This window comes from Herpailurus yagouaroundi, unplaced genomic scaffold, assembly GCF_014898765.1.
Source record: "Herpailurus yagouaroundi ecotype Mexico unplaced genomic scaffold, PumYag 160, whole genome shotgun sequence".
Classification (NCBI taxonomy): Eukaryota; Metazoa; Chordata; class Mammalia; order Carnivora; family Felidae; genus Herpailurus; species Herpailurus yagouaroundi.
In genome coordinates, this window is record NW_024412401.1 from 53099318 (window position 1) to 53126921 (window position 27604).

At 56.8% G+C, this 27604-nt stretch overlaps 1 protein-coding gene across 11 annotated transcripts in view; it reads right to left on the minus strand.

The window, feature by feature from the left end:
- Window positions 1–6483: 6483 nt before the first annotated feature.
- Window positions 6484–27604, minus strand: part of RAPGEF1 (Rap guanine nucleotide exchange factor 1) — a 110135-nt gene continuing 89014 nt past the window's right edge. For 5 of the 11 annotated variants that reach the window (XM_040482688.1, XM_040482687.1, XM_040482692.1 and 2 more), the window contains 15 exons: window positions 26190–26462; window positions 25304–25396; window positions 23237–23322; window positions 20705–20816; window positions 18986–19061; window positions 16322–16406; window positions 14611–14703; window positions 13588–13773; window positions 12765–12849; window positions 12509–12603; window positions 11252–11330; window positions 11062–11163; window positions 9984–10081; window positions 8814–8942; window positions 6484–8596 (listed from right to left, as the gene is read on the minus strand). In XM_040482688.1, the coding sequence (XP_040338622.1) occupies window positions 8446–8596; window positions 8814–8942; window positions 9984–10081; window positions 11062–11163; window positions 11252–11330; window positions 12509–12603; window positions 12765–12849; window positions 13588–13773; window positions 14611–14703; window positions 16322–16406; window positions 18986–19061; window positions 20705–20816; window positions 23237–23322; window positions 25304–25396; window positions 26190–26462 (1743 nt within the window). In that variant the 3' untranslated portion in view covers window positions 6484–8445. The remainder of the gene's footprint in view (window positions 8597–8813; window positions 8943–9983; window positions 10082–11061; window positions 11164–11251; window positions 11331–12508; window positions 12604–12764; window positions 12850–13587; window positions 13774–14610; window positions 14704–16321; window positions 16407–18985; window positions 19062–20704; window positions 20817–23236; window positions 23323–25303; window positions 25397–26189; window positions 26463–27604) is intronic. The other 6 variants (XM_040482693.1, XM_040482695.1, XM_040482697.1 and 3 more) reach the window with 3 other exon arrangements.

The following is a 27604-nucleotide window of genomic DNA, read 5'->3' on the forward strand; positions in this document are numbered from 1 at the left end:
ACGTTTTTATTTATTTTTGGGACAGAGAGAGACAGAGCATGAACGGGGGAGGAGCAGAGAGAGAGGGAGACACAGAATCGGAAGCAGGCTCCAGGCTCTGAGCCATCAGCCCAGAGCCCGACGCGGGGCTCGAACTCACGGACCGCGAGATCGTGACCTGGCTGAAGTCGGACGCTTAACCGACTGCGCCACCCAGGCGCCCCGTAGGTCTTCTTCTTAAAAAAAATTTTTTAAAATGTTTATTTTTGACAGAGAAAGACAGAACATGAATGGGGGAGGGGACGGTCAGAGAGAGAGAGAGAGGGAGACACAGAATCTGAAGCAAGCTCCAGGCTCTGAGCTGTCAGCACAGAGCCCAACACGGGGCTCGAACTCACAGACCGTGAGATCATGACCTGAGCCGAACTTGGATGCTCAACCGACTGAGCCACCCAGGTGCCCCCATTTGTATGTCTTCTTTAGAAAAATGTCTCTTCAGATCCTCTGCCCATTTTTTAAATCACATGGTTTTTTGCTAGTAAGTTGTAGGGGTTCTTTATATATTTTGGATATTAGTCCCTTATCAGGTACGATTTGCAAGTGTTTTCTCCCATTCAGTTGTCTTTCACCTTGTCGATGGTTTCTTTGGCTGTGTAGCAGCGTTTTTAGTTTGGTATAGTTCTGCTTGCTCATTTGTACTTTTTGTTGCTTTTGCTTTTCGTGTTAAACCCAAAACGTCATTGCCAAGACTGATGTCAAGGAGCTTTCTGCCTGTATTTTCCTCTAGAAGTTTTATGGTTTCAGGTCGTAGTTCAGGTCTTTAGTCCACTTTGAGTTAATTCTTGTGTATGGTGTAAGATAGTGGACACTTTGTTCTTTGGCACGTGGCTGTTCAGTTTTGCCAACGCCATTTATTAAAGAGGCTCTCATTTCTCCTTTGTATATTCTTGGCCCCTCTGCTATAAATCAGTTGACCATATATGCACGAGTTTATTTATTTCTGGGCTGTTTCATTGATTTTTGTGTCTTTGTTTTAAATTATAATCTCTTTGATATGGTATAAAATCAGGGAGTGGGATGCTTTGTTCTTTCTCAAGATTGCTTTGGCTATTCGGGGTATTTTGTGGTTCCATACATGTTTGAGGATCTCTTTATTTCTTTTGAAAATGGCATTGGGATTTTGAGAGGGACTGCACTGAATCTGTACATTGCTTTGGGTAGTACAGACATTTTGGCAATATTCTTGTGACCCATGGCCATGGGATAGCTTTCCATTTATTTGTGTCTTCAATTTCTTTTATTAATGTCTTCTCATTTTCAGTGTACAGGTCTTTCGTTTTCTTGGTTAAATTTATTTTTAGATATTCTTTTTGATGCAATTATGTTATTTTCTTAATGTCTCTAATAGCTCATTATTAGTGGATAGAAATGCAATGGATTTTTGTTTATTGATTTTTGTACCCTGCAATTTCAATGAATTCATTCATTAGTCTTAAGGTTTTTTGTGGAATTTTTAGAGTTTTCTGTATATAATCTGAGGGGCAAATGATATATTCTATATATACAGATACATTCTGTATATAACATCATCTGTATATAATATCATCTGATTTTGGCTCAGGTCATGATCTCACAGTTCATGAGTTTGAGCCCTGCATCAGGCTCTGTGCTGATAGCTCAGAGCCTGGAGCCTGCTTTGGATTTTGTGTCTCCCTCTCTCTCTGCCCCTCCCTTGCTCATGCTGTGTCTCTCAAAAGTAAATAAACATTAAAAAAGAAAAAATATATATATCCTGTCACCTGCAAATAGTTTTACTTCTTCTTTTTCAGTGGGGATGCCTTTTATTTATTTTTTTTGTCTAATTGTTGTGGCTAGCACTTCCAATACTATTATGAATAAAAGTGTTGAGAGTGGGCATCCTTGACTTGTTCCTGATCGTAGAGGAAAAGCTTTCAACTTTTCACCAGTGAGTATGATGCTAGCTGTGGGCTTGTCCTATATGGTGGTCTTTATTATGCTGAGGTGTATTCCCTCTGTACCCACTTTTGTTGAGTTTTTATCATAAATGGATGTTGAATTTTGTCAAATACTTTTTCTGCATCTATTGAAATGAGTTTAGGATTTTTTCCCTCTATTTTGTTAACGTAGGGAGTGTATCCCATTGATTTTTGTGTATACTGAATCATCCCTGAATCTCATTCCACTTGGGTCATGGCGCATGATCCTTTTAATATATTGCTGAATTTGGTTTGCTAACATTCTATTGAGGAGGTTTGCATCTATGTGGATCAGGGCCATTGGCCTGTGGTTTTCCTGTGGCACCCTGGCCTGGTTTTGGTCGCAGGGTAAGGCTGGCCTCACAAAAGGAATGTGGAAGTCTTCCCTCCTCTTCTATTTTTTGAAAGCATTTGAGATGAATTGGTGTTCATTCTTGGAATGTTAGGTGGAATTCACCAGTGAAGCCATCTGGTTCTGGACTTTCGTTTGTTGGGAGGTTTTTTTTGTTTTGTTTTGTTGTTTAGTTTATTTTGAGAGCGAGAGAGTGTGTGCGTGTGCGAGTGAGGGAGGGGCAGAGAGAGAGAATCCCAGGCAGGCTCCACACTGTCAGTACAGAACCTGACATGGGGCTCGGACTCATGAACTGTGAGATCATGACCTGAGCTGAGATCGAGAGTCAGACACTTAACTGACTGAGCCATCCAGGTGTTCCTATTGGGAGGTTTTTGGTGAATGAACTGACCTTACCATTTTGAGAGAGAGCGAGAGAAAGAGAGCACAAGTGGGGTGGGGCACAGAGAGAGGGAGCGAGAATCCCAAGCAGGCTCCATTCTGTCAGCATGGAACCTGATGTGGGGCTTGATCCCACAAATAGTGAGATCATGATCTGACCTGAAATCAAGAGTCCAACGCTTAACTGACTGAGCCACCCAGGTGCCCCTGTTCCTATTTTCTACACCTGCATGATTTTGTCTTGGTAGGTTATATATTTCTAGGAATTTATTCACCTCTTCTAGACTGTCAAATTGTTGGCATATGGGTGTTCTTGGTTGTCTTTATGACCCTCTGATTCTGTGGTATCGGTTATAACATCAATTTTTAAGCTCTGCACCCAGTGTGGGGCTTGAACTGATGATCCCAAGGTCAAGAGTTGCCTGCCCTACCCACTGAGCCAGCCAGGTGCCCCTCCCCCACCCCTCGCCTTTTTTAGCTGTAACATTTTCATTAGATTGAGTACTCTGTTGGTGAGTCTATTTTGTTCATCTTTTCAAAGGACCAGCTCTTCGTTTCATTCATCTTTCCTGTTATCTTTTTAGTTTCAATTTTATGTATTTCTGATCTTCGTTTCCTTCCTTCTCCTAACTTTGGGCTTCGTTTGTTCTTTTTTCTAGCTCCTTGACGGTAAAGCCGGGTTGTTTTAATCTCTACCTGTCACCACCCCTCTCAGAACCGCATCTGCTGTGCCGCACACGTTTGGCATGCTGTATTTCTGTTTTCATTTCTTCAAGGTATTTTCGGATTTTTTCTTGGAACCAGTGGTCGTGCAGTAGTAATGTGTTGTTTACTCTTGGCAAGAACGCTTTTCCAGTTTTCTTTTTGTGACTGATTTCTAGTCGGATTCTGGTCAGAAAAGGTGCTTGACAGGATTTCAATCTTAAATTCATTAAGGCTTGTTTTGTGGCCTAATCTCTATGTTCCTTCCACGAGAGCTTGAAATGGTGTATTGTTGCTTTTGGATGGCACGTTGGATTTAAGTCCATCTGGTCTCCTGTGTCCTTTAAGGCTGATGGCCCCTTGTTGGTTTTCTATTTGGATGATGTGTCCGTTGATGTGAGTGGGGCACTTAAATCCTGTGTTATTCTATTGTTGTCCCTTCCCCCCCTTAGGTCTGTTAATACTTGCTTTATATATAGGTGTCCTTTGTTGGGACAAAGGTCCTTTGAAGTACCTAGTACCTTAAAGACTTGTGATAGGAGCATAAATGGGATCTTTTAAGAATTGTTTTTTAATTACTGACTGTATATAGGAACATATTCAATCTTTTATCTGACTGTACAGCTAACTATCTTGGTAGATTAAGTTTTTAAAACATTTTTTAATATTTATTTTTTTTTTTTTGAGAGAGAGACAGAGCACGAGAAGGGGAGGGGCAGAGAGAGAGAGAGAGAGAGAGAGAGAGATACAGAATCTGAAACAGGCTCTGAGCTGTCAGCACAGAGCCCAACACAGGGCTTGAACTCTGGAATGGAGAGCTCATGACCTAGACCGAAGTCGGACACTTAACCGACTGAGCCACCCAGATGCCCCATTTCTTTTTTTTCTTTTTTAAAGTAGGCTCTATGTCCAATGTGGGGCTTGAACTCAGGACCCTGAGATGAAAAGTCGCATGTTCTACCGACTGAGCCAGCCAGGCCGCCCAGTAGATTTGCTTAGTAATCCCTTATTTTTCTTTTCCAGCGGCATTCACTAGGATCTCCAGTACAAGTAGACAACGTGGCGGTAGGATTCTTCCCTTGTTCTGATTTTAAAGGAGCTGCTCTGAGTATTCCAACATTAAGTATAATGTTTGCATGGGATTTTGGAAGGTAACTTTTACCAGATTAAGAAAGGTTTTGATTTCTAAGAGTTTTAAACAAAATTTATGGGTGTTGCATTTCTAACAAAGGTCCTAATGACGACTGAGGGGATTATATGGCGTTCTTCGTTAGCGTGTTTCATTCAGGAGTGGCCAGGCCGTGTCATGAGACCTTACGAACCTTGAAATCTCAGAGGCTTAGCACAAGTTCGTTTTTTCTTCATGTCAGGTCTAGTGGGGGCGGCCCCGGTCTGGTTTCCCTTGGAAACTTGGAACTCTGCCAACTTGCACCGGGAACCTAAGGGTGTCACGGTGAGGAAAGAGCGGGCATGAAGGTGGCACCCATGCTGTGCCCGGCCCACGGGGACACGTCTGGCTCTGAGGGGCCTGCCTGCGAGGGGCTGGGAAGCAGAGTGTTCCCCTGCGCCCGGGAAGGAGAGGCGGCCAGATGGGAGCACCCGAAGAAGGCATCTAGTGCACGAGGTCTAGTCAGTTCACCGGCGTACAGGCATTCCGTCCCTGCACCCAAGGGAGAGTGCTGATTTTTACACACTGTTGGCTTGGGGTTGCCAAGATTATTTTAGAAGTTTCGTGCAAGTATTTGCCTGTAGTTTTTTTTGGACGGTTGTCTTGGGTTTGATGTCAAGACTGTATTCCGCTCAGAACGAGTTGAGGAGTGTTTCCCCTTCTGTTCTCAGGAGTGTGCAGGTAAGCCTGAAGCTATTTGTTTGGCACGGATCACCTGTTAAGCCTGTCTGGACTTGATGTCTGTGAGTGGATTTCAAACCAGATTCAATTTCTTTAATGTCAAGAGCCTCTTCTTCAGGGCTGTCATCATGGCCCGAATACTTCACTTGTGGGGATTTTCAGTTAAGAGGACTGAATGAAGGGGTCTGCAGAGTGCTTGGTCCGCAGGATCTACATGTATGCAAGTGATGAGGGAGGTGGCAGCTTGCCAGACCTCTTCCAGGTCCTACCTTGCTGGGCTCTCACCTTATGAGGTGGAAGATGACAATACCTCCACTGTCGGCTGCAGAAACCAGGAAGTGGAGAAGGGGCCGCTTACCTAAGGTCTCTGGGCTTATCAGCTGCGGAACCAGGACGGGAGAGAACAGTGCGAGGCCATTGCACCCACAGAAGACCGGCCCTGCGCATGGACCTAAGGTCTGAACGGGGGTGGGGGCAGCTAGGGGAGGGTCCTTCTCAGGTCATCTGAGCATCCTGAGTTGCTGGGCCAGACATGCAGATTCCCAGACCCCTCTGGGGGTGTCAGTGGAGCCCAGGCATTTAACCAGGGTGGGCGGTACCAGCCAGGCCTTGCAGCTCTGGTCGGCAGGCTCAGTGCACCCATCTGCACCTGGCCCGTTACCTGCCAGTCACCTGCAGGGGGGGTGGGGCCAGACCAGGCTGGTTCTTGGTATTGTCGGCTAGTGGAGGACTCAGGACCTCTCTTCTTTCTCGTGGGCAGGACAGTGAAGGGGGCTGACACACAGGCTGGGAAGAAGTCCCATGGCTCACCTTAAATGGAGGAGACCTAGCCCACCTCAGATAGAAAAGACCGGAACTTACTGGGCTGTTTCCAAGCCCATGTGTGCTGCCTTGTGAGTGGCAGGCGGATGGAATCTTGCAGAGGGTGCACCTTCAGAGACCAGCTTTAGGGGCTTTGGAAAGTAGCCCTAGGTACCTCTGTGCCCCCTGAACTCGACCTTGGAAATTTCAGTTTTTTTAGGATGCTGGGTTTGAGGGAGCAGTATAGGGCTTGTGCATTAATCTGCTTCTGGAGCCCCAGGCCTAGGAGGGAAAATCCCAGATAGGGGCTGGTGACCTCTATCCCCCCCTGCCAAAACCACCCGGCCCCAGCGCACGGGCCCCAGGACTGGGTTGTTACTGCATCCTGCCGGAGGCCCCGCCTGTGTGGAGGCAGCTCGGACTGTCGCTTGGACGCTTTCGTCTGTGTTTATTTTCCTCTCATATAAAAGTTACAGGTTTGAAATGTCTGCAGGAAGATGCTATCAGCCAGGTTAGTGGGGGATATATATATCTTACAACGAACGTCGCGGGGGCGGGGGCGTGTGTGGAGGCGCTTCTGGAGAGCTGGGTTCGTGCTGACCTGGTGTGTGCCTGCCCTGCCGCTGGCCCCGGCCCCACCTGCAGATGAGAATGACTTTCCTCCCGAGGCAGAAAGTCACAGGCAGGCTGCGGTGACGGCACAGGGTCTGCAGCTCCCAGAGCCCCGAGGGTGCCTCAGCGAGGCACGGGGTGGGAAGCCCGTCAGCCAATAAGTTAAGCACACGTTGCCCCTGCGGTCCTCACACAGGGTCGCCCTGACACACGGGCCCCTCGTCCCCGCCACACTGCCTCCCCCTGCCTGGCCGGTCGCCAGACCCTGACCATGGACACCCACCTGACCACGTGTGTGGCGGAGACACGGCGTCAGTTATTTGTGGCACGGTGGCCCCCGTGCGTGCACACGACAGCATCCAGTGGAGCTGGGGTGGAGGGAGGCGTGACGGGAAGGGAGAGGACAAGACTGCAGCGAGAGGTTCCAAGTGGGAAGCAAGCCCACCCTCAGCACGAACCACACACTTCAAACAAGAAAGTGACACGTTCTGGCCGCAAGATCGCCACCAGAGGGGCGTCACTGGCATTTCACAGATGTTCCCCCCTCCACATACAGGACCACAAACAAGTGAAGGGAGCTGTTCGAAACCCACGAGGGACTCAAAGGGACTGGTCGTTTAGGAAGTTAGATCCCGGCATTTGCTTGACCAAGTCCTGAGCCCAGGAGAAGCGAGCGCTCAGCCACAGACCAGGACGCGAGAGGCGTGGGGGCAGCCGCCCGGCCCCTCTGTGTGCGGAGAGCTCCCTGCCTCGGACCGTCAACCTCAGCAGCGAGAGGGGTTTCCAACAAGGAAGACGCTCTGCCAGAGGAGAAAGCAAGCCTGCCCCGGGTAGACACTGCCGTAGCCAGGGCGGAGCAGCCCTGGCTCCACCCGATGGAGGCAGGTAGGAAGGGAACCCACGGGGCAGGGGGGGGACAGGAGATGGAGTTTAAGGCACACAGCAAGTGACAGAGGAGGGGGCCGCGGGCCTTCCCCAGGACAGAAACACCCCTCCGCTCTCCACATTCACTCCCCGGGGAGCTCCCGGCCCCAGCTCAGATAAAACAGAAGTCCTCCTTTGCTCCTCCCTCTGCCCACTCCCCAGAGCGCTAGGTGACAGGGGCGATGAAGGGACAGACGGGGGACCACCGTGAGGGCCAGTACCGTGACGGGAGCACCAGCTCTGGGCCTGCTGAAAGGCCACCTGCCGGAAGAACCTTTTGGTGCCACATACGAAGCTCATGCCATTTTGCATGTTAAAAAGCAGGGCGGGGGAAGTGGAAGGAGCCTTCCCGGGTCTTCTCTGCTCTCTGCCCACCCGACCGGAAGTCCCCTTCATTCCAGGTCACTGGGAGTCCAGCCCCCCCCCCCGCCTTGCGAGGGTCCTCTACCTGTGTGTCACGTCAGCAGATCCAGGACCCTAGGACCCGAGGTGGGGGGGGCGAAGAGGCCACCATCCCCGCCCCCACCCTGTCTGCTGACATCCCTGTGCTGTTGCCAGGCGGGGGAGGGGTGCGGAGGGGGACACAGAAGTGAAAGCAGAAACCAACACCACGGGGTTCACAAATCGGGAACGAGACCCGCCTGCTGGCTCCACTGCGGGCCTGGCGTCTGCTCCCGCGGGGCCGGGAGGCTGCCGGGGCTCCCACCCGTCACAGCCGAGGGCTGGCTGGGCCTCGGGGCCAGGACGCGTGCAGCCTGCCCGGGGACAGGTCCAACGTCCCTCCCGGTCTCGGAGCCGCCCTCGGGGCCCCTCTCGAGCCGTGTTCTCCTCGCTCGCGCCACCCGCTTCTAGGTTTTCTCCTCCCGGTCTGTTTTTCTCCTCGTTATGTTCCTGGGCTTGATCTTCAGAGACAGTTCCCACAGCGCCTCCTCGGCCAGGTGGTCGCTGAAGTCATTGAAGAAGTTGATGATGTCATCGTTTCTCCGGATGTCGTAGTGCCTGGGGGGGGGGGGAGGGCGCCAGTCAGAGCCGGTGGGGGCCGCGCACACCGTCCGCCCCCAAGCAGGCCACCCTGCTCCTTGGGACCCCCCCCCCCCCAACTGCTCTGGAGCCGCCTCCTACGTGCCGTGCAGGGAACAAGCAGGCCACCATCTCCGTGCGTGCTGAGCCTCACGGCCCGGCGGTCCCCTCCCCTCTGCCCGGCTGCGGTACTCACGCTTGCTGGAAGCATCGCATGCTGTCCAGGATGTTGAACTGCTGCCACCGTTTGGAAAAGTTCACCTTCCCGTCGATATAGTCTGGGTTTCCCAGGTGAACAAAGGTGAGGTCCTGCAGGATAAGCCCCCTGGGAGGAGGGAGAGGCCCTGTCACCGCCCTGGACGGCAGTCGGGGCCCGCTCGGGCCCGTGGGCTGCGCCCGGGCAGCGTGTCTGGGAGTGTCCGTCTCTTCCAGCGGGAAGTCCCGACCTCCGAGCTGTGGGTCCCCGGGAAAGCCAGCTCAGGTGCTGGACAAGCCTCGTCACGTCAACAAACGAACGGGAAAAACATAACAAAGAGAGGCTCTCCAGGCCTCCCTCCCCACCGAGTCTCGGGTTTGCTTAACAGGTGAAGGAACATGCTTCTGACTACAGAGGACACAAAGCCACGAGGTGAGCCATGGGGCACAGACGACGCCCTCGCAGGAGCCCAGCCGGCCACCCCAACGGGAAAGCACGGTGGCAGCCGGTGAGGGCAGAAAGGCGAGTCAGCAAAGGGAGGGTCAGTGGCGGCAAGATCTGGATCTCCGAGCGTGAGGGCCCTGAGGGCAGCCCCAGCCCCGGGACACCACTGAGCCTTCTACCCCTCTCTCTGAGACTCCCAACGCGTCCCAGCTTATTAAGGGCTCTGCTAACAAACCGGTCCCACTTTGATTTTTTCCGCTATTTCCCAGAAGATGCTTCTCCCCCAAAGCCCCGCTGAGTCCATTCCGTACGCACACTTGGGGAAACCCTCTCTGAGCTGCTTTACGTGGAGTGCTCTCGGGGCTCTCAGCTTACTGTAACGTGCAGCCAAGGGTGACGACCCCTCCCTGAGGTGGGGGTGGGGCGGAGAGAAGGGGGATGGGGAGATGGGAGAGGTGCAACCCTTTTTAAAAAATATTTTTTGCATTTATTTTTGAGAGAGAGAGCACAACCGGGGGAGGGGCAGAGCGAGAGGGAGACACAGAATCCCAAGCAGACTCCAGGCTCTGAGCTGTGAGCACAGAGCCCGACGCGGGGCTTGAGCTCACGAGCCGTGAGATGGACTGAGCCACCCAGGCGCCCCTGGTTTTAAAGTTAGAAGTAGAACTGTCTGGGTTGGAAACCCTTAAGGGAGGGTCTCTCTGAGGCAGCGGGGGCTCTACTCACAGGTACGGGATGCAGGGGGGCTCCACCTCGGAGAGGGCGGCCCGGTAGGCGCGGAAGGAGGACGAGCTGTCGATCAGTGTGCAGTACTCGGCCAGGCCCTGGGCAGGCGGGACAGTGTGTGAAGGCGGGGAGGCCAGCCCCTCCTCCCTGCCCGGCACCCCACAGCCACGGCTGAGCGCCCGGGGGCCCAAGTGGGCTTCTTCTGAAGCACACTGCGACCTGCGTCATGCCCCGAGCCTGCCTCCTCCCCGAGCTGCCCTTTCGGCACGCAGGGTGGGGTTCTTGCCAGTCTCACCCCCAGCTTGTCTCTTCCCCCGATGTTTCACCTCCTCGGGAACCTCCTACGTGTTCCTGGAGCAGCTGTTGTGACTGTCCCACACTTCTCCGTACGATACTCTCTTACAATACTGTCCCCTTGTGTCACCCCTTGAGATGGCACCTGAGTGGCCCAGCTGACACCCAGCCCCTAGGGGCTTTGCCTCTCTTAAGGAACCTCTCGACACAAGGATAAAGGTCCAGGTCCTTGCCCGACTCCTCCCTGCAAGGCCCTCATGGTCCAGAGCAGGGCCCCTCCCCAGCCCCTGTCCTGCTGCTTGAAGGTGCCTAACTCCCAGTGTGTGCCCTCCCGTCCCCTCTCACAGGAATTCCCAGGATTTCCTTCTTCCCAGGAAACTCTTCCTACTTGGGTCTTGGTGTGATGGACGCTTCCTCAGGGGGCCTCCCCGTCCCCAGGCCAGACCACCCCACCTTCCCCCTGGGGCACCTGCCCTAAAGAAACCATCCAATACATCTCTAGCCTGTTCACAGTATGTCCGCAGTGACCAGTGTGGCCCCCAGCCCAGAGCAGCCCCTCCAGGAGCACGGGTGGATGGGAGGAAGGAACAGGTGAAGCTGGGACCCAGATATGGGCCTGCAGCCCAGGTGGCAGGACCCTGTGAGGGGACAACCCCAGCACCAACAGCGAAGATCAGAGATGAGCCACGGAGAACCCAGGGTGCGGAGCAGACATCTGTGTGCCTGCTGCCACGGCTGGCTCACCAAGGGCCAGGCAGACCCTCCCTCCCCCGCAGCCACTCACCTCCGAGGTCTGTTTCTGCCACTCCAGCCTGCGGATGGGCGCCGAGTCCAGTGCCGAGAGGATGGCCAGGTAGGAGTTAAAGTTGTTCAGCTTCCGTAGGTGCTGCGGAGGGAGGGGAGGCCGTGAGGTGGGCCTGGGGCCGCTGGGCAGGGCCCAGAGGAGCAGACTCTGGGCGGGGCGCCGCGGTTACCTTCATGATCTTGATGAACTTCAACAGCAGCCGCTCCCTGTCCTGGGCTTTTTCTTGTAACATGATTATTGAGCGGACCCTGCGTGAATCAAAGAGAGAGAGAGACCACTGAGCTGAACAGTCTCCTCCCAGACCCCCAGGTGGTCCTGGTGGAGAGGGATGTGGATGCCTGCACTGCGTGCTCAGGGCTTTTGAGGCGCCAAGCACAGGCCCCCGTCTCTGCTCTCCAGGAGCTCACGGCATCGCAGGGATAGTCAGGAGGCCACACACCAAGACGGGGTCCTCCAGATGGAGGCGCGGGAGCATCGAAGGAGAGAGTTCCTGATGAGCACGGGCCGGGGCACCACTGGGGCTGGAAGTGCTCCTCAGGTGGCCTCCGGACTAGCCTAGGGGACGAGTGAGCACGTGGGGGAAGAGGCCGCCTTGACCAGCAAAAGGCCAGCCTTGCATGAGGACGTCACAGGGGCCACAGCAGCCACTCGAGGAAGAGCCACCCCTGCTTCGTCTTAGGCGCCTGCCCTGAGCACACCCTGAGGACCGTGGCTCTGAAGGGCCCTGCCTGCACCTCCTCCTTGGAACCCCTGAGGACGCCCCACGGAGGCTTGCTACAGTTGAGCTGAGGAGAAAAACCAGCAAAGTGGGAGGTGACCCACGTTCTCTCCAAAAGGCAGTCCCCAGAGCCTTTTAACAACTAGATGCTCTGTCGGTGGCAGCGGTGGATGGGGTGTGGCCGGGGCCAGGTGCAGGCCGCATGGCTGCCACGCTCTGAACATCCTCCGTCCGATGCCAAGAGGCCATGGGCACCTTTGAGTCACATCTAGAAAAGCTAACAGTTCTGTTACACATTACAGTGTAAACACTTCGGACCTCATTCTGTGCTAAGAATTCAGGGCTTAAAGTATTAACAGAACACCCTCCTTAGCTGTTCTCTTTCAGGCAGAGGCCGGGTGAAGTTCAGCCTTGAGGCTGCCTGGGGGCTGGCAGTGACCAGTGCCGGTCGGCATACTGAACTCCCCTGTCGCCACCCAGGGCAGACATTACCAATCGATCCTGGCACTCCCCAATCTCAGCCAGCCCCCCAGGTGGCCCCTTCCAACATGCAAGACCCACCCTGCCCTGTCCCTGCTCTTTTCCTGCAGTGCCCAATTAATGCCCAGGGCCTTGGAAGAAGCTGGGAGGGATGGAGGGGGCGCCTCCTCCTTGCCCTCAGAGCGCTCTGTGGGGGACGGCGTGGGAACCCGCTCAGATGCGCCTTACCAGTAAGACATGTTGTTGAAGTGCTCCGTGAACTGGGTCAAGTTGGGGCTTTTCTCCTCATTCTGCTCTTTGGCCCAAAGCAAAACCTCAGGAATCTGAAAAAGGAAGTAGACTGGATGGAACTGGAGCCCTCGGGCTTCTCTGTGATGGGCCGTTTCTCCTGTCTGGGGACAAGCAATGGCTGCTTGCCCAGGGCAACAGACAGCCTTATCCCCAGTCCCCAGTCCCCAGCCCCCAGCCCTGCTCAATGCCATACCTCTATTTTATAAAAGAGCTCAGCGTCCAGCAGGGTCAGCTGCTCAGCTATCTCATGGCTGTGGAAGTCGTGTAACGTCCCCGGCCTAGAAGACAGAGGCGAGATGAGCAGTCGGGACAGGACGGCAGGAGCTGGGTGGGCCTTGTACTGAGGCCTCAGAGCCGGGGAGTGGGGTGCAGAGGGAGCAGCTGCCCCTAAGCCCGGCCTCACAGGAGGATGGCAGCCACAGAGCTGACAGGCAGCAGGACGGGGCCACACTGCACTCAGGCCCGAGACCCTGGTGCTCTGCTAGGTGGGTAGCCCCACTGCCAGGGCCCAGTGGGAGCAGAGATGGCACCACAGGGCTGAAGGCCAAAACACTGACAGGAAGTGACACATCAACAAACATCTGTGGCTGGGGCACTGGTGACAGACTGGAGACTACATCCCCAGGTTCTTAGGAATGTTCAGGACGGTGGGGATGGGGTGGGGGGGGGGGGCGGGCAGGCAAGAGCTCGCGGCTGCCACGTTAGTGCCGGGAAGACAAGAGCTGACCACGGCCCGGAATGCATTCGCCTGTCTCCTGTCCCAGGAGGCGCCCCCGTCCTGGCTCCTCACTTCCTCGCCAAACGGGGACTCATCACACATCATGACCCTGGAGAAGAGGCCTAGCCCCTGAGGAACCCACTGGACCATCCACTGGGCTGAACCTCGTGGCAGGGCCCGGGCAGAGCCAGGACGTGAGGCTGGGGAGGTACGCCGAGGGCAACGGAACGGAGAGGCTGCGATCGGGGGGCAACTCTGCCAGAGGAAGGAGCTGGAGAAGCCACGGCTGGACGCTCACCTGGCGGCCACCCCCCTGGCTGCCAGGGGCTGGTCGGAGTTGGCACACCTGAGCAGCTTCTTCTGGTCCACCTTGTCCAGGATGTTCTTCCGGAGCACGCGCGCCAGGCTGAGCTCCCCGTTGCACACCAAGCGAAAGACCAGTTCCATCAACAGCTTCAAGATCTCTTCTGTCAACTCCACTAGGCTAGAGGGCCGAGGGCCATGCGGTGAGGGACAAGGACCCAGCATAGGAAGAGGATGCCGCCGCCGGGCCCACATCCACCTCACAAACCCAAGGGTCACGTGACAGCGACCAGCAACACTGGGGATGGTCCCACTGGTGACACTTAGCGGTCGTGCCCTCCACAAGTGCCTGCTGGCACCGGATGAACACCAGGTCCCTGTTAGTGCTTGGGCTATGGAGACATTAGCATGTAAATCCCACCCCAGAGGAAGTTCCCGTTCCCATCCAGGTGACCGTCACTAAGTGGCCCCGGCCCCTCAGACCAGCCGCCTTGCCTGTAGGACACTCCTGCACCCTCTCTGCATGGCACTTCCCGAGCACAGTGGCCCGAAGGCTGTGCAGTCATGGACTAAGGCCTCCCTCCCGCAGCAGGGAAATGCCTTGAAGGCAGGGGCCCTGCGGTTTCTTCCCCGCAGCTCTCCAGACCTAGGAAAGGGACCGGCCGGATGGGTACTTGTTAAGTGAATGGTGACGGCGAGTGCTGACTTGGGGGGACGTGGGGGACTGAGGAGAGCAGACGGGGCCTCCACTACTGCTGGGGGCTGAGGGCACAGGTGCCACAGACCAGGCCTCATGCTCCTGTGCCCTATGCGAGGGACGCCCGGCCAGGTCTGGGTGGGAGGGCCATTCTCCCCAAGGGATCTTGTTAAAGTGGGTGGGAGAAGCTGGTGGCATGTGATGGGATGGATGGCCCCTTCTCCCCCTGCAGCCTTGGCTGGTGGCGGGGTTGGGGGGATCCCGGGATGCCCGAGGGCTCCCCACCTGCCTCCCTGCCATCTCACGGGCAGATGCACTCACCAGAGCTCATCCACCACCCGCACCAGCACGAAGAACGTGTTCTTGCTCACGCGTTTCTTGAACGTGTCGGCGAAGGGAGAGAACTTCTCGTACGTGGAGTGTGGGTTAAAGAAAGGCATTCTTACACAGGCAGGGATGGTGTGGTGGTGGGGGGAGGGCTGCCTTCCCCAGCTGCCACGTACAGAGAGCTTACAGTGCACAGGAGCCCTGGTCCCCTGGAAGCCGCTCCCCTGCTCCTCGAGGCCAAGCTTCCTGCAGGGCTCACCGAACCACTGCAGGCTGCCTTGCTGAGCCTCAGCTGGAAAAGGGTGGTCAAAACCCACATGCCCTAAAACCTCCAGGTCTCCAGGGAAGGGGCATGGCCCAGACGGGCTTCCTGCACTCTTGCCCTGGGTCCGCTCAGTTCCCATCTTTCCAGAGCCTCCGAGGCCCCTTCCCCACCGCAGCCACTCCAACACCTGTTCACCTCCTGCTCCTCCCGAAGGTCCTGGTTTCTGCCCAGAAAGTCACAGATCCTTGCCATCCTCTCCAAACCCTTCTCTGGCTGTCCTTCCTGCTCTTCTGTGATCCACAGGACACTGGAGGGGTGGGGACACACCAAGGACCGTTGCCAGAGCCTGCAGCACAGGACTTACTAGCCAGCTAGGCCTAGGATCTTAAGGCTGCAACATTCCCATCAATGCCTGAAGCAGCTGAACAAGGTAGGTGCCCTGAACCTGAGCTGGGAACCTATGTCAGTGGCTACTCTCCCACCAAACAGCCGTACAGGTCATTTACCTTCTCTGAGCCTATTTCCAATCACAGAATAGTGATACCACGGCACCATCCATAATATGGCAATAACCTACGAAACAGTACTGGAACTGAGTGAGCCTTCATGGCACGGGCTTAGTTAGCATCCTGCCTGACGCTAGGAAGTTCTTGACAGGTACGCTGAGCCAGGCCTGCGAGCAAGTGAATGCAGACTATCCACTTCGGTCTTGAGGGACCAGGTCCTCTAGTGCTGGGGTACGGGGACAGCGGAAGGAGCGATAGAGGTCTGCAGGAGACATGAGCCTGGTGGAGGAAGCCTTAGGACACACAGGAAAGGAAGGTAGACAGCTGGGAGGGAGAACGTGGGACTTCCTGCCCCAAGTAACAGAGGCTGTCCAGCAGAGGGCAGTCGTGGGCTGCGACAGGGAGAGGTGGCCAAGGAGCAGGTGACCCTGGGCTGGCCGGCTTTTTAGAAAAGCAGGTTTGAGAGAAAGGTAATGACAGCGGCTCCCGGGGCCCTGGGTCTTTCTCGGCTGCTAGTCCCTGAAGGGGTGAGCCCTCGGGGCAGATGTGGCCGAGGGGCGGGAGTCGACTCTCCCTGGACATGGTACTTCTGTCTGCCGCTGGTCTGCCGCCAGGCAGAGTGGCCGTGCCTACCTCTGTGGCTGTTTATCGGAGTCCCGATTCCGGTAAGCCCTGCATACTTGGTTCCTGTCACCTCAGTGCCCTGGGGCTCAGCTCAGAAGCTGCAGGTGCCACCGACCTGGGTCTCTTTGGGGGCCTGGGTGCTCCCCCCCTCGCAGGTGCGCCAATTCTAACTCCTTTTCAGGACTCCTTAGTGACTGCAACCGCCATCAGGCAAGCCCACCCCCCATCCCTTATGCCATCTCACTCAGCCCCTGGGCGAGGACAGGGGCTCGAAGAGCAAGCCGGGCAGGAGGGACACAGGAAAGGATATCTGTACTGCAGCTTCTTGATGAGCTCCTCTGGGGTGATGAAGGTCCTGTAGGTGGTCAAGAAGGCCTCACAGTACAACACCAAGTCTAGAGAGAAGAGCGACCGTTGAGGGATGGCTGCCACTGGCAGGGGACGGAGATGGCAGTGTGCCTGCTTGCACGTATTTGCCATCTCTGACGACACACTGAGCGCGTCTTGTCTGTCCTAAGACCTGAGACCCAAAGGGCCTTCATCGTCATGGGCACAGAGAAAATAATCCAAACTCATCAGCAGGATTCTGAAGCCAGGTCACCGGTAATACTTTAGGGAGCAGTGTCCAGGGGCAAAGATCTTGGGAATTTCCACATACTGAGCGATAAGGCTGAAGGGCCACAGCTCAGCACGTTGCTGGAACACAGAAGCGCCAGGGAAGGGAAGGCCAACCGGGAGAAGCCTGGCCCCGGCGGTCGGGTGGGACCCAGACCAGCAGCTCCCACCCCTCACTCCCTGCCCTTCAGAAGGGCTGGCTCTAGCTGGGGATTCCCAACGTTCCCAGAATTCCAACAGCCCCCTGGCTCCGCTTGTGCTGGTGATGCAGTCCCTGACGCTAAAAAAAAAAAAAAAAAAAAAGGAATGTTTTAAACGCAGGACACTCCCCATCACAGACTCCCCGTCTGGCCAGGCTTAGGAACTTCAGAGTTAATTCTGTGCCGGAGCTGAGGTCTGAGTCCTGACTGGGTCCCAAAGTGTGTGCTGCTCACGGTGAGGCCGAGGGTGACACATGCACACGGTTTAAATCCGTGTCCTTCTCTGGACACGGACCCCTTCTCTGTCTTCTCTCATTCGTCCCCCATCTCCCCAAGTGCAAGAATCTAGGGGACCAGCAGAGGGGTGGGCCCGGCTGGCGCAGCAGGTGTCGTGAGGGAGGCTCACAGGCTGGAAATGCACAGCGGGGCCCAACGGCGTCGTGCTCAGGCGCCTCCTTCCTGGACCCTCCACTCACCCGGCTCACTGATAACCGGGCCTTTGTTCAAAGAGGCGGGGGCAAGGAGGCAGGGGTGAGCCCCGCACAGGCCACCGCCTGCTTCCGGAAGAACAGATCCAAGTCCGTGTGCCCTGAGCCGCGGGCTTCCCGGTACAGTGCCACCGGTGTGGTCTCTGGTCCACGGGAAGCCACCCGCCCAAGGAACGTGCCGTGTGGCCCCTGGCCTCCCCCGCCCCAGTCCACCCAGGTACAAATGACTGTTTCCCCCGGAATCCTCAGGATCTCCGTGAATGACATCGAGAGGAGGCACCAGTCGGCAACACCTGCCCCGGGCACGGCCCTGGCAGACCGGGCGGCTCTGGTCTGCCCTGCGCTCGGGGCTCCCTCCGGCCACACCCGCAGGTAAGCCGCTCAAAGCCGAGGACGGGAGCCAGCCCCCGCTTCAGCCCTTTTGGAGAAAGAGGAGAACTGTTCCTCTCGGCCCAGCTGAGGACGGCACTCAGGCGGGCGTGGAGGAAGGTGTGCCGCAGCAGAGCGAGCGCCACTTCCCGAGTGCTGGCCGCGTGCCGCGCTGGCTCGGTCGGCTCCGTGCACCTCCCTGTCCCCGGGCCACCGCCAACCTCTTCAAGCAGCCGAGGCCGGAAGGGGAGGGATGTGCCCGGATTTGAACTCCGTGTCCGGGACCGGGGTCTGCCCTAGTCCAAGGAAGCCGGGGGTAAAGAAAGCCCAGTGGCTACGGTGAATTTGTTGGAGTCCTTTCTTCTTTTTCTCTATTTTTCAAATTGTCTGCCACGTGAACATTTCTGTACTATTTTCGTAACTCAGAAATTCCCAGAATCGTTCTGTGTAACGTATTTTGGGAAACCTGCTATAAAAACAGGGACGTGGTCATTCATAAAACTAAGATTGGCGGAGTAAGGTTTCAGGACTGGGGTGTTTCAATTCTTCCCACAACTGACTTTAATCCTGCGGTCACATCACCTTTTCACTCATTTTCAAAGACATCAACGGAACACCAGGCACCAGTCCCCCGTCTTGACTGAGGTCAAGGCCGTGGCGCCTTCCTCACGGCCCTCCTCCTCCCCTCCCTGTCAGAACTCAGGGCACGACAGCTCTGGTGCCAGCACAAAGTCTGCCCAACAGTGGGTGCCCTGCTCCTCCAGCCCCGTCAGTGGATCAGGACGCTGACTGGGGCGGCAGCCGCGTGCGGAGGGTCGGAACCCCATCCTGTGACGGTGCTGCCACTGCTCTGGGGCTGAGGCTCCCGGCCGGAACGTGTGCCAGGACCTCCGTGAGTGAAATCCATCTAGTGGTCTGGAATAACGTAATGAGTCAAACATCAGGAAAAGCAGAAAAAGCTACCCACGTGTCACCGTGACGTTATTTGAGGGACCGTGGGGGGAGCACCTACTGGGTGCCGAGCTCTGCACTTGAAGCTCCCTCTCCACTGACCCTGGGGTCCCTTGGGGTCATCACTACCCTTCACCAGTGGAGGACACGCCCTGACAGGGCTGGGAAGCAACAAGCCCGGCTCTGTCCCCCGGGGTGGGCTCTCCTCGCGGTGACCCTGCTGCACCCGGGCCGCCGTTCCGACCCGCTCAGGGCTGGCAGGGAGGGCCGCGGAGGGTAGGGCCACGGCCATAGGGCCAGGGGATGCCTGGAGAGCCGTGACAAAGGCCGCCGCACGGGGCGCTGACGCACCTTTCCTGTCTGTCTCAGTAGCGTGCACCAGCAGGATATCTCCGGACCCGCCACGGACGTCCGGCCCATCGTCACCCTGCAACGACAAGGGCAAAGCAGGGCGTGCGGCAGAATTCGGCTGTAGGAGAGCTGCGCCGGGAAGTCCGGGGTAGGGACGAGACCAAGTCCCTGCACTGTGGAGACCCCGGGGCCCCCTTCCCTCGGGCCTCTGTCACCCGGGAGCAGCGTGGCTGCGCACGGAGGCCAGTGTGCCCGTGTGGCCCGCCCAGCTCTGTGCGCTCGGCAGGCAGGACAGACCACGGCTCGTCTGGGAGCCGCCCGGACACCCGGGCACCCCGCTCTGGGTCACAGTGGGGTCAGGGGACAATAGTACCATCAGATCTCTCTCTCCTCACCGCCCCGGGGTCTCAGAGGTGGGGAGGGCAGGACCCCACGGGGAGGCAGGTGGGGCTGCCAGCGGCCGCTCCGAGAAGACAGCGGGGGCAGTGGGCTCCTTGCGGGCGCACCCGCTCCCACAACTGCAGCCAGCCGCCCCGCGTTACTGTTTCCCCAGGTGGGAGGAGTCACAAGTCCCTCCACAGGGAGCACTCCCAGGAGCCCGAAAGCGTCACAAAGACGCTCGATTATGCCCGACGTTGCTTATGGGACACCAGCTGCCGTCTCCCGACTAAGGAACGAGTCTTACTTTCATGTGGGCAAACAGAGGCTTTAGCCCCTAAACCTACTGGGAGCCAAAGAGAGCTGGCAGCAGGCGAGCCCGAGAGCCCACACCCCTGCCTCTGATCCTGAAGGACACCCACCCCGCCAGCCTCCGTGGGCCCACAGCCCGCAGGCTCAGAGGCACCTGCCTCTCCAAGCACTTCTGTGTTTCCACGCTTGGACTCGAGTCCCAAGAGCATCGTGCGTTTCCAGCTAAGGGTGAGGGCAGCCACGCCCACGCCCCGATTTTTCAGGACTTTCTGCGAAGGGTCACGAGACGTGACTTCTGTCGGCAGAGGAGCCAGCTGCCCCAGGGTCCCCGCCAGCCTCGCCTTTCCTGTCACGCTCTGCGGCGGCCGGCCCGGCCCAGCGCACCCCGTGCCAAGGGCGGTATACCCACTGCTTGTCTTTGCATCTGCGTGCCGCCACAGCCGGAGCCCAGAAACAGTCCTTCCCCAGGGCGGGGTCAAGGCTATGACAAGAAACTGTTCCTCTGTGCTTCCAGAATCGCCATCCCGGCAAGGCACAGGGCAGAGGCGGCTGTGGCGGCTAGGCCTGGGATTTCTTAATCAGCCTGTGTCTCCCACACGGAAACTACCGTGGGGCATTCGGTCAACAGTAATGTGAAGGCGGCTTATGCTAATGAGGGCTCCCCATGCTCAAGCTCTGAACTGAACACCCTCCACCGAGTTCACAGTTATGATACCTCCCGAGTCCTGTCCTCTGGGGCTTAGGTTACACGACTCGCCCAAGATTACTCTCTGGAAGTACCAGAGAAGGGGACACGGGACATTTTCTCTAGGAGTCCATCTGTTTGCCCAGTGTCCTTCAGCACCCACTGTGGCCCAGGCACGGGGTCAGAATAAATGCCGTGCACAGAGCCTAGGAGGCGTGGGGTGGCCACCTGGGGCGTCGGTGCCTCACTTGGGTCTTCTGTTTGAGACACCTCCCGGTTCCATTCTCCTCAAAGCCCTCTCACTCCCTTTATGGCCCAGATGCTCAAGGAAGGCCTGTCCTCACCTGTTGCTTCAGTGTCAGCCTTGCCATGATTTCATTATGGTCAATGAGGGACAGCTCGTCAACTTCCTCCTCCGACCGAGCCAACTCTGAAGCATCTGGTGACCTTGGGGCCCTGGAGGGAGAAGTGGTTTGTGTCGCAAGCATCCAAGAGGCCCCGGCATCCAGGACAGCAGGGGCCCGAGGCAGTGCGGCCCGCTGCGTGAGGACTAGGAGTTACGACTGCCCCTGAACAGGTCCTTCTGGAACTGCGGCTACAACGGGGAAATCCACACCCTTCCCCCCGCCCCAGCACAGGGGGCCCGAGTCGGGGCTGGGAGCCAGGGCACAGACTGGATTTCTGGTGCCACTACCGATGAGCTCTGTGACCTCTGTGACCTGCTCCGTCTGTAAGTGGACGGGATTAAGAAGGCGATCAAGAAGGTTTCATTGGACTATTTAAGTAAGTGATGGGATCAGCTGCTCTTTGTCAAGGCCACCGTCCACATAGTCGGTATTCAAGGACAGAAATGGCAAAAGGGCAAGCAGCTTGGGAAAGAAAGTTCGCATGGCTATTCGCGCCATTCCTCAAGTGTTTTTCTAAGGGCCGCCTTTCTGTGGGACCGAGAAGTACGAGCCGGGCAGACTGGCCCTTGTCCTCGGGGGTGCTGGGATTAGCAGGAGAGGCGGACATTAAAGCCAGCAGTTGGGGGCACCGGCCTGAGAAGGACACAGCACAGTCTAAAGGCCAGCAGGCCCTGGGGCAGGACACACGGGCTGAGGCCTGAAGGACTGAGCCGGGGTTTGCTGGTGAAGGGGGAGAAGGAGAGAACGGCCAGCAGAGGAGGGATGTGGGGGGTGAGGGGGGCATCCCGGGAGCAGACAGATGCTGGGTCTGTAGGCACCATGCCTCCCCCGGCATCTTCTCCCATGTTCCGGTTTTATTCTGACCGTTTCCACCGTGGATCCTTGTGGTCACAGGCCACATTTTTAACCCTAAGTATCTGGGAGATAAAAACCTGTGCTTTCAGTAAGACATGGACGGCCCAGAGCAAAATCACACACAGTCATGGGAAGAACCATCTGCTTCGTGTCCCTTCAGGGTCCGGTCCGCAGTCTGGCCTTTGTGGAAAGAGGAGAACATCTCTGTAATTGCTTCTAAGTGGTCGACATGCTCATCCTTCTGTGTTCACACAGGCCATCTGCAGCTCTGAAAAATGGTGCTCTCGGGTTCCGTGCAGCTGGAGGCTGAACCCATGAGTCTCTGTTGCCTGGCGCAGCCCCCGTTTGCTGCCAGGTGTTCAACTAGAAGATCCATCATCCCCTGCTTAATACTTGGGGAGATCTTAGCCCGGGCAGACGGATCAGACGGTCTCCACCCACACGGACGGCACTGAGGAGCGGCCAAGAGCAGGCTGGGCGGGCGGCCCTCTTGGGCGGGCCCCGATTGAGTGCTCTCTGATTCTTCTTCTGCGTCTTGCTATTTACCACCTCTTGAACCGTTTGTGCTTAGGCCTGGCAAGCAGGACCCCAGAGGTAGCGGAACCTTGGCCTGCAGAGGGAGGAAAAGCTCGAACTTGTGGAACATCTCGCTGAGAAGGCAGCGTCACCACGTGGTTGCCGGTGGCAGGGCCAGAGAGGATCCGGAGGTCCCACGCGTACAGAAACGGACTACACGTTTCTAAACCGGGTCACGTCTGACTCCGGCAAATGCTGAAAAATGTTACAAAAGATTAAAGACACATGGAGTTCCTGGGGGCTCAGTCGGTTAAGTGACCGGCTTTGGCTCAGGTCACGATCTCCCGGTGTGGTGTGTGGGTTCGAGTCCCGCGTCGGGCTCTGTGTTGACGGCTCGGAGCCTGGAGCCTCTTCGGATTCTGTGTCTCCCTCTCTCTCTGCCCCTCCCCCACTCATGCTCTCTCAAAAATAAATAAATGTTAAAAAAATATAAAAAAAAAAAACAAAGACCCACAACTAAACGCAGTGACTCCTGACTGATCTTGGTTCCAAAAAAATAAGCTATGCAAGCAGCTTTATGGACACTTGGGGAAGTGGAGGATGGTCTGCGTACCAGATGATATAAGGCAATTTATCATTACTTTCCTTGGGTGTGGTAATGGTATTGTAATCGGGAAGCTTTTAAAATACTTCGGGAGGCACACTGAAGTATTTAGGGCCTGAATGTCACATCTGTAACTTACTTTCAAATGGTTTAACAACACAATACACCTGGCCTGGGATTTGAGAAAGAAAATACTGTCGTGGGTGACTTGCAAAGTGGATAATACATGAGCACATCACCAGGAAATAATGGCAGAATGCTTGCCAGAGTGGAGCCTCTAAGGGTGGGATTATCAAGGATTTTTCTGGTTTACTTGTATGTTTCTGTACTTGCCATGCTTTCTGCCCTGCACATGTATAATTTTGAGAGTCAGAAAAAGGGAAAGGACGTAAACCTAAAGCCCCGGGAGGCCTGTTTGCCGGTGGGCAGGGGGCAGCTCTCCCCGAGTGGGCTCGCTGCCTTCAGGGCCCCCACTCTACCCGGTCACGTCCTACCTTTCGCCGTCTCTGCTCTCCTTCCCAGGTGCGCCGCTGCCCAATGCGGGGTCTCTGGGATGTCCGTCTTTCGTAGCTGGTGATTCCTGAAAAGAGAAGCCAGCGCTGGGATTGTGACGGGTGCCCCAAGCCGGGCGGATCTGCTTCCCGGCATTCCTGCCTGCAAGCGGCTTCTGAGCGTAAGTTCCTCCGGAGTAATCCGAAACGTGGACACGGGAACCATGAATGCGGTTAATCCCGCAAGAAGTGCAAGGCCCTTGGGGCGCCTGGGTGGCGCAGTCGGTTAAGCGTCCGACTTCAGTCAGGTCACGATCTCGCGGTCCGTGAGTTCGAGCCCCGCGTCAGGCTCTGGGCTGATGGCTCGGAGCCTGGAGCCTGTTTCCGATTCTGTGTCTCCCTCTCTCTCTGCCCCTCCCCCGTTCATGCTCTCTCTCTGTCCCGAATAAATAAATAAACGTTGAAAAAAAAAAATTAAAAAAAAAAAAAAGTGCAAGGCCCTCTTGCCTTTGGGGATGGTGAAAGGGGGCCCCTACTTATGACCATCCAAGCACCTCCTGGAAGAAAGGACTCACAGCTGCTGCTACCGGCCAAGCTGAGCCAGGCGTTGTGCTAAGGACTTCCCACGCCTCCTCTCACCTGACCCGACCAGGACCCTGTCCGTTAGCTGGAGGCACCATGCTACTCACGCACACAGACACAGGTTGAAGGCTCTGCCCAAGCGCACGTGGCTCGGAGGCCACAGCCTCGACTCAACCCCAGGGTCATCTGCCTCCAAAACCTGTGACCTTGACCACCGTGCGGCAAACCCCTGCTGACTTCCTGGTTAGAAGTCCTCAGGACTGCCACGCACAGCTGCCTCCCAGCTACGGCTCCAAGGGGTCTAGCTGCTCGAGGGCACGAGAGCCAGCCCCTCTCCTCCAGCAGCCGGGCCTGGGCATCCGGGCCTGGGCATCCGGGCCCACCCCACTCGGTGATGACACGGCTGTCTGGCATCCCTGCTCTGCCACCGCGGCCGCGACAGAAACCAGGTTAGCATGAACACATGGATCGTCCTTGTGGAGAGTGCTGCGAGGTGAAGCCAGCACCGAGCGTGGTCATGGGCAGAGGGGAGAGCCACGGAAGGCCAGCCTGGCATGGGCTCCACCGTGTGGAGGCTAAACTGGACGATGCGGGGGCATAGGTCACCAGGTGTGGACAGGTGAGGAGGGGACCCCAGGGTAAAAACAGCTTCCACAGACAGGGTCGAATCCCACAGTGTTCTAGGACTTGCAAGTAACTAAAGCGGGGCTCGCCTTGTGCAGACGTGGAAGGTCCTGCGGGGGCGTCCTCGGCAGGGCTGTCTTACCAGGGGTGACCACAATTTTAATGGGTTGGGCCCTGTGAGCTGACCACCAGGGAGGACTCGTGTCCTCATGGCCCCTCCTGTCAAGGGACTCATTCTTTTTCAAGCTTCTGAGCTTGCTCGCGTCTTGCTGCAGCAAAACTTGGAAAGCCGACTGCTCAACAGAACGGCTGTATCCGGCTGGGACAGAGGTCGACCAAGGGCAGCCACATCAGGTAGCTCTCTACACTCTCAGGACAGAGGGCTCGTGAACACAGAGGGCGGGGGCTCCCGGACAGACCCCATCCAGCTTCCTCAGAAGCTGTTCCTGTGGGGGTAAGGGAGTGCGCTGAGGGAGGAGGAGGGGGCGAAGGCCCGGGAGGCTTGGTGGTGAGGGAGAGGAGTCCCTCCCTCTGGGGAGGGGATGGAAGACGGGCCTTGACACTAGAAGACGGGATAGAGAGAAATCTCAGAGAGCAACCAACACGGGGCCAGGCCAACACTATGCCGCCTCCTCTCATTTCCAGAAGACCCATCCGGCCAGGCCCGGAGAGCGTCACGCAAGCCCTGAAAGCAAAGGGAGGGCCTCCACGGGGAGCCACGTCCTCTCCCCACCGAGCCAGCGTGGCTCTCGGCAAGGCTGCGGGGCCCAGCCGGCTAGGGACCGGGAGGCTCAGCCAGGCAGAAGCAGGGCCCAACCCTGCCAGGCCAGGCCACATGCACGAGGCAGCCCTGAGGTTACTTACTCCTCGGGAGTGAGGCAGCTCCTCGCTGCTCTGGCCAGAGGAATACAGATTGACGTATTCACCCTCACCAGCCTCCTCGCTGGCGTTTTCACTCTGGGGGAGACAGGATGAGAGGAGATGCACATGTGACAGGCCCCCCAGCCCGCCGTCACGGCTCCGAGAGAGAGCAGCCTACCGGGCCGGCCCTGACCGGGACTCTCCTCTCACGGGGAAGGAAAGAGGGCGGCAGCGGGAGCTCGGGTCTCCCTGGGGACCTTTCCCGGGCCCGAGAAGGAAGCCACTTCTGCCACCTCTTGCCTCTGTGTTACAGGGGACGCAAGTTTCCCGCTGGATCTTCTCCAGGGAGGTCAAGGGCCGTTCAAACTGCCCCGGAGGGAGGCAACGTACCAAGACAGGCCAGCTCGCTGCAGCGCCGCCCCCGCCTGCCGGCCCCGGTCCTCTCCGCCCTGCCAGCTAGCACCCCGTCCCCGGATGAGGCGCTCAGGGAACTCAGCAGCACCTGCAGCCACAGAGGCAACTGCCTCCGGTCTCAGAGTCCTCTGTCCGCACCTTTCTTCCACAGGTGTTTGTGTCTTTCTCTAAAAACGCACAACCAACCAGGAAACCAGGCGCATTTTCTGTCTCGTGCTTATGGCTGTCTCTACACGGTCACTAATCTGTTCCTGGAAAATCGGGTTCCCCATCTGATGGGAACTCTGTACGGAAGGTTCCGTTTCTGTTCTGGCAACAGACACCCTCCTGTTTCACTCTGCGACCTTCCACAGACCTCAATCAGACAGGCCTGCCACTGGGGGTGGGGGGCGGGGCGGCAGACTCACGAACAGCGACACCGCTTTTCTCAAAACGTGCAGACCCGCGTGCAGGGGTGTGTGTGCTGAGTTCTCACCGAAGGCGTCGGGGGCGAGTCAGTGAGAGAGGTTTCGGAAGGAAGGCAGACAGTGTTCCCGTGAAAGCTGCTCTCCTGAGAAGACGAGAGAGGCCCGTCCACGGTGCTGGGAGGCAGACTGGCCACGGTCGGCACCGCTAAGTCAGAGCTCTGAGACTGGTGGACGGGCGGGAAGTGTGGAGAGGAAGAGGGGGTAGACGGGAGGAAAGGCTGAACGGAAGCTTGGCTGTGAGGCACGAAATCCTGGGAGTAGGACCTAAACACAGATTTATACTACAGAATCAAAGCGGCAGACAGACACAGAAACGGGAAGATGGGAAGAAAACAGACAAGAGAAAAAGTCGTTAGATTAGGTCGGCTGAGCTGGGGTGGGCCATTCACAGCGATTCCAACGAGGACCACGGAGCAGGCCGAAGCAACCCCCGCCTGCCTCCGGCCCGAGGTCCCCCAACCCGGGCGCGCCCTCCCTTGAGCAGGGCCTGGGGACCGACCCGCGCCATCCGCCACAACAGAGGGACGCGGGCGCCCTCAGCGACGAGCAAGCCCCAGGCGCGGTACGGGTGGTCCCACCGTCTGCTGTGTCAGAGAACCAAACCCACGAACCCAACCCGTGCCTCTGTCCCTTCAGGAACCTGGTGGCTAAATGCAGTGTGCGCCTTCAGACCACGGGTCATATTTACTCATTTCGAGTCTTTCGCGTGAACTCCTTTGGTTTTATCCCTTAAAAGTCAAACGCTGCAGCCTTTCAAATACCGTAACCCGCTTCAAATCCTTTTGGAAGGGGAGTCTTAAAAATGCGATCAAAATGCTGAAAATTTCTCTGAGCTCACTTCCCTCCCTACCCAATCTTTTCTCTTTTCTTTCACCAATGGAGGGATCTTGCAATGTCTCTGGTACCACCCTAGAGCTGCGAGGCTAACACTCTCCCAAACTCTCATGGAGACAGAGAAGTCTCAAGGCCAGGTTGAGGGGTGACAGCGAGCGCCCACGGCTTCTGAGAGCCAACGAGCACTGCCCAGGCCTGAGCTCTGCTGTGGGAGGAGGGACAGAGGAGCTCTGGGGCCACCAGGCTCAGAACCTGAGATGTCACCACGACCCACAAAGGGCCTGACAGCCTGATGCTGTCACAGGGAAGCGGGAGAAGGGCGTGTGGAATGGTCTGTATCCAGAGTGCTGGCCCGGCTCACCTGCCCACCACAGATGCCAGAGTTTGCCAGAAGCCAAACTCAACACAAATGTGCACATGGCTCCCTCAAATGTTGTCTGCGTTTTGCCACTGGATTTTCAGAACCCACGGACAAGGAAAAGGAGGAAGAAACACAATTCTAAACAGGAGGTTAAAGCCACTCACATCCTTAGGTGGTTTTGTAAAGCTACACCTTACACTGAACCAAGGGGCTGCCTCAACTCCAGGG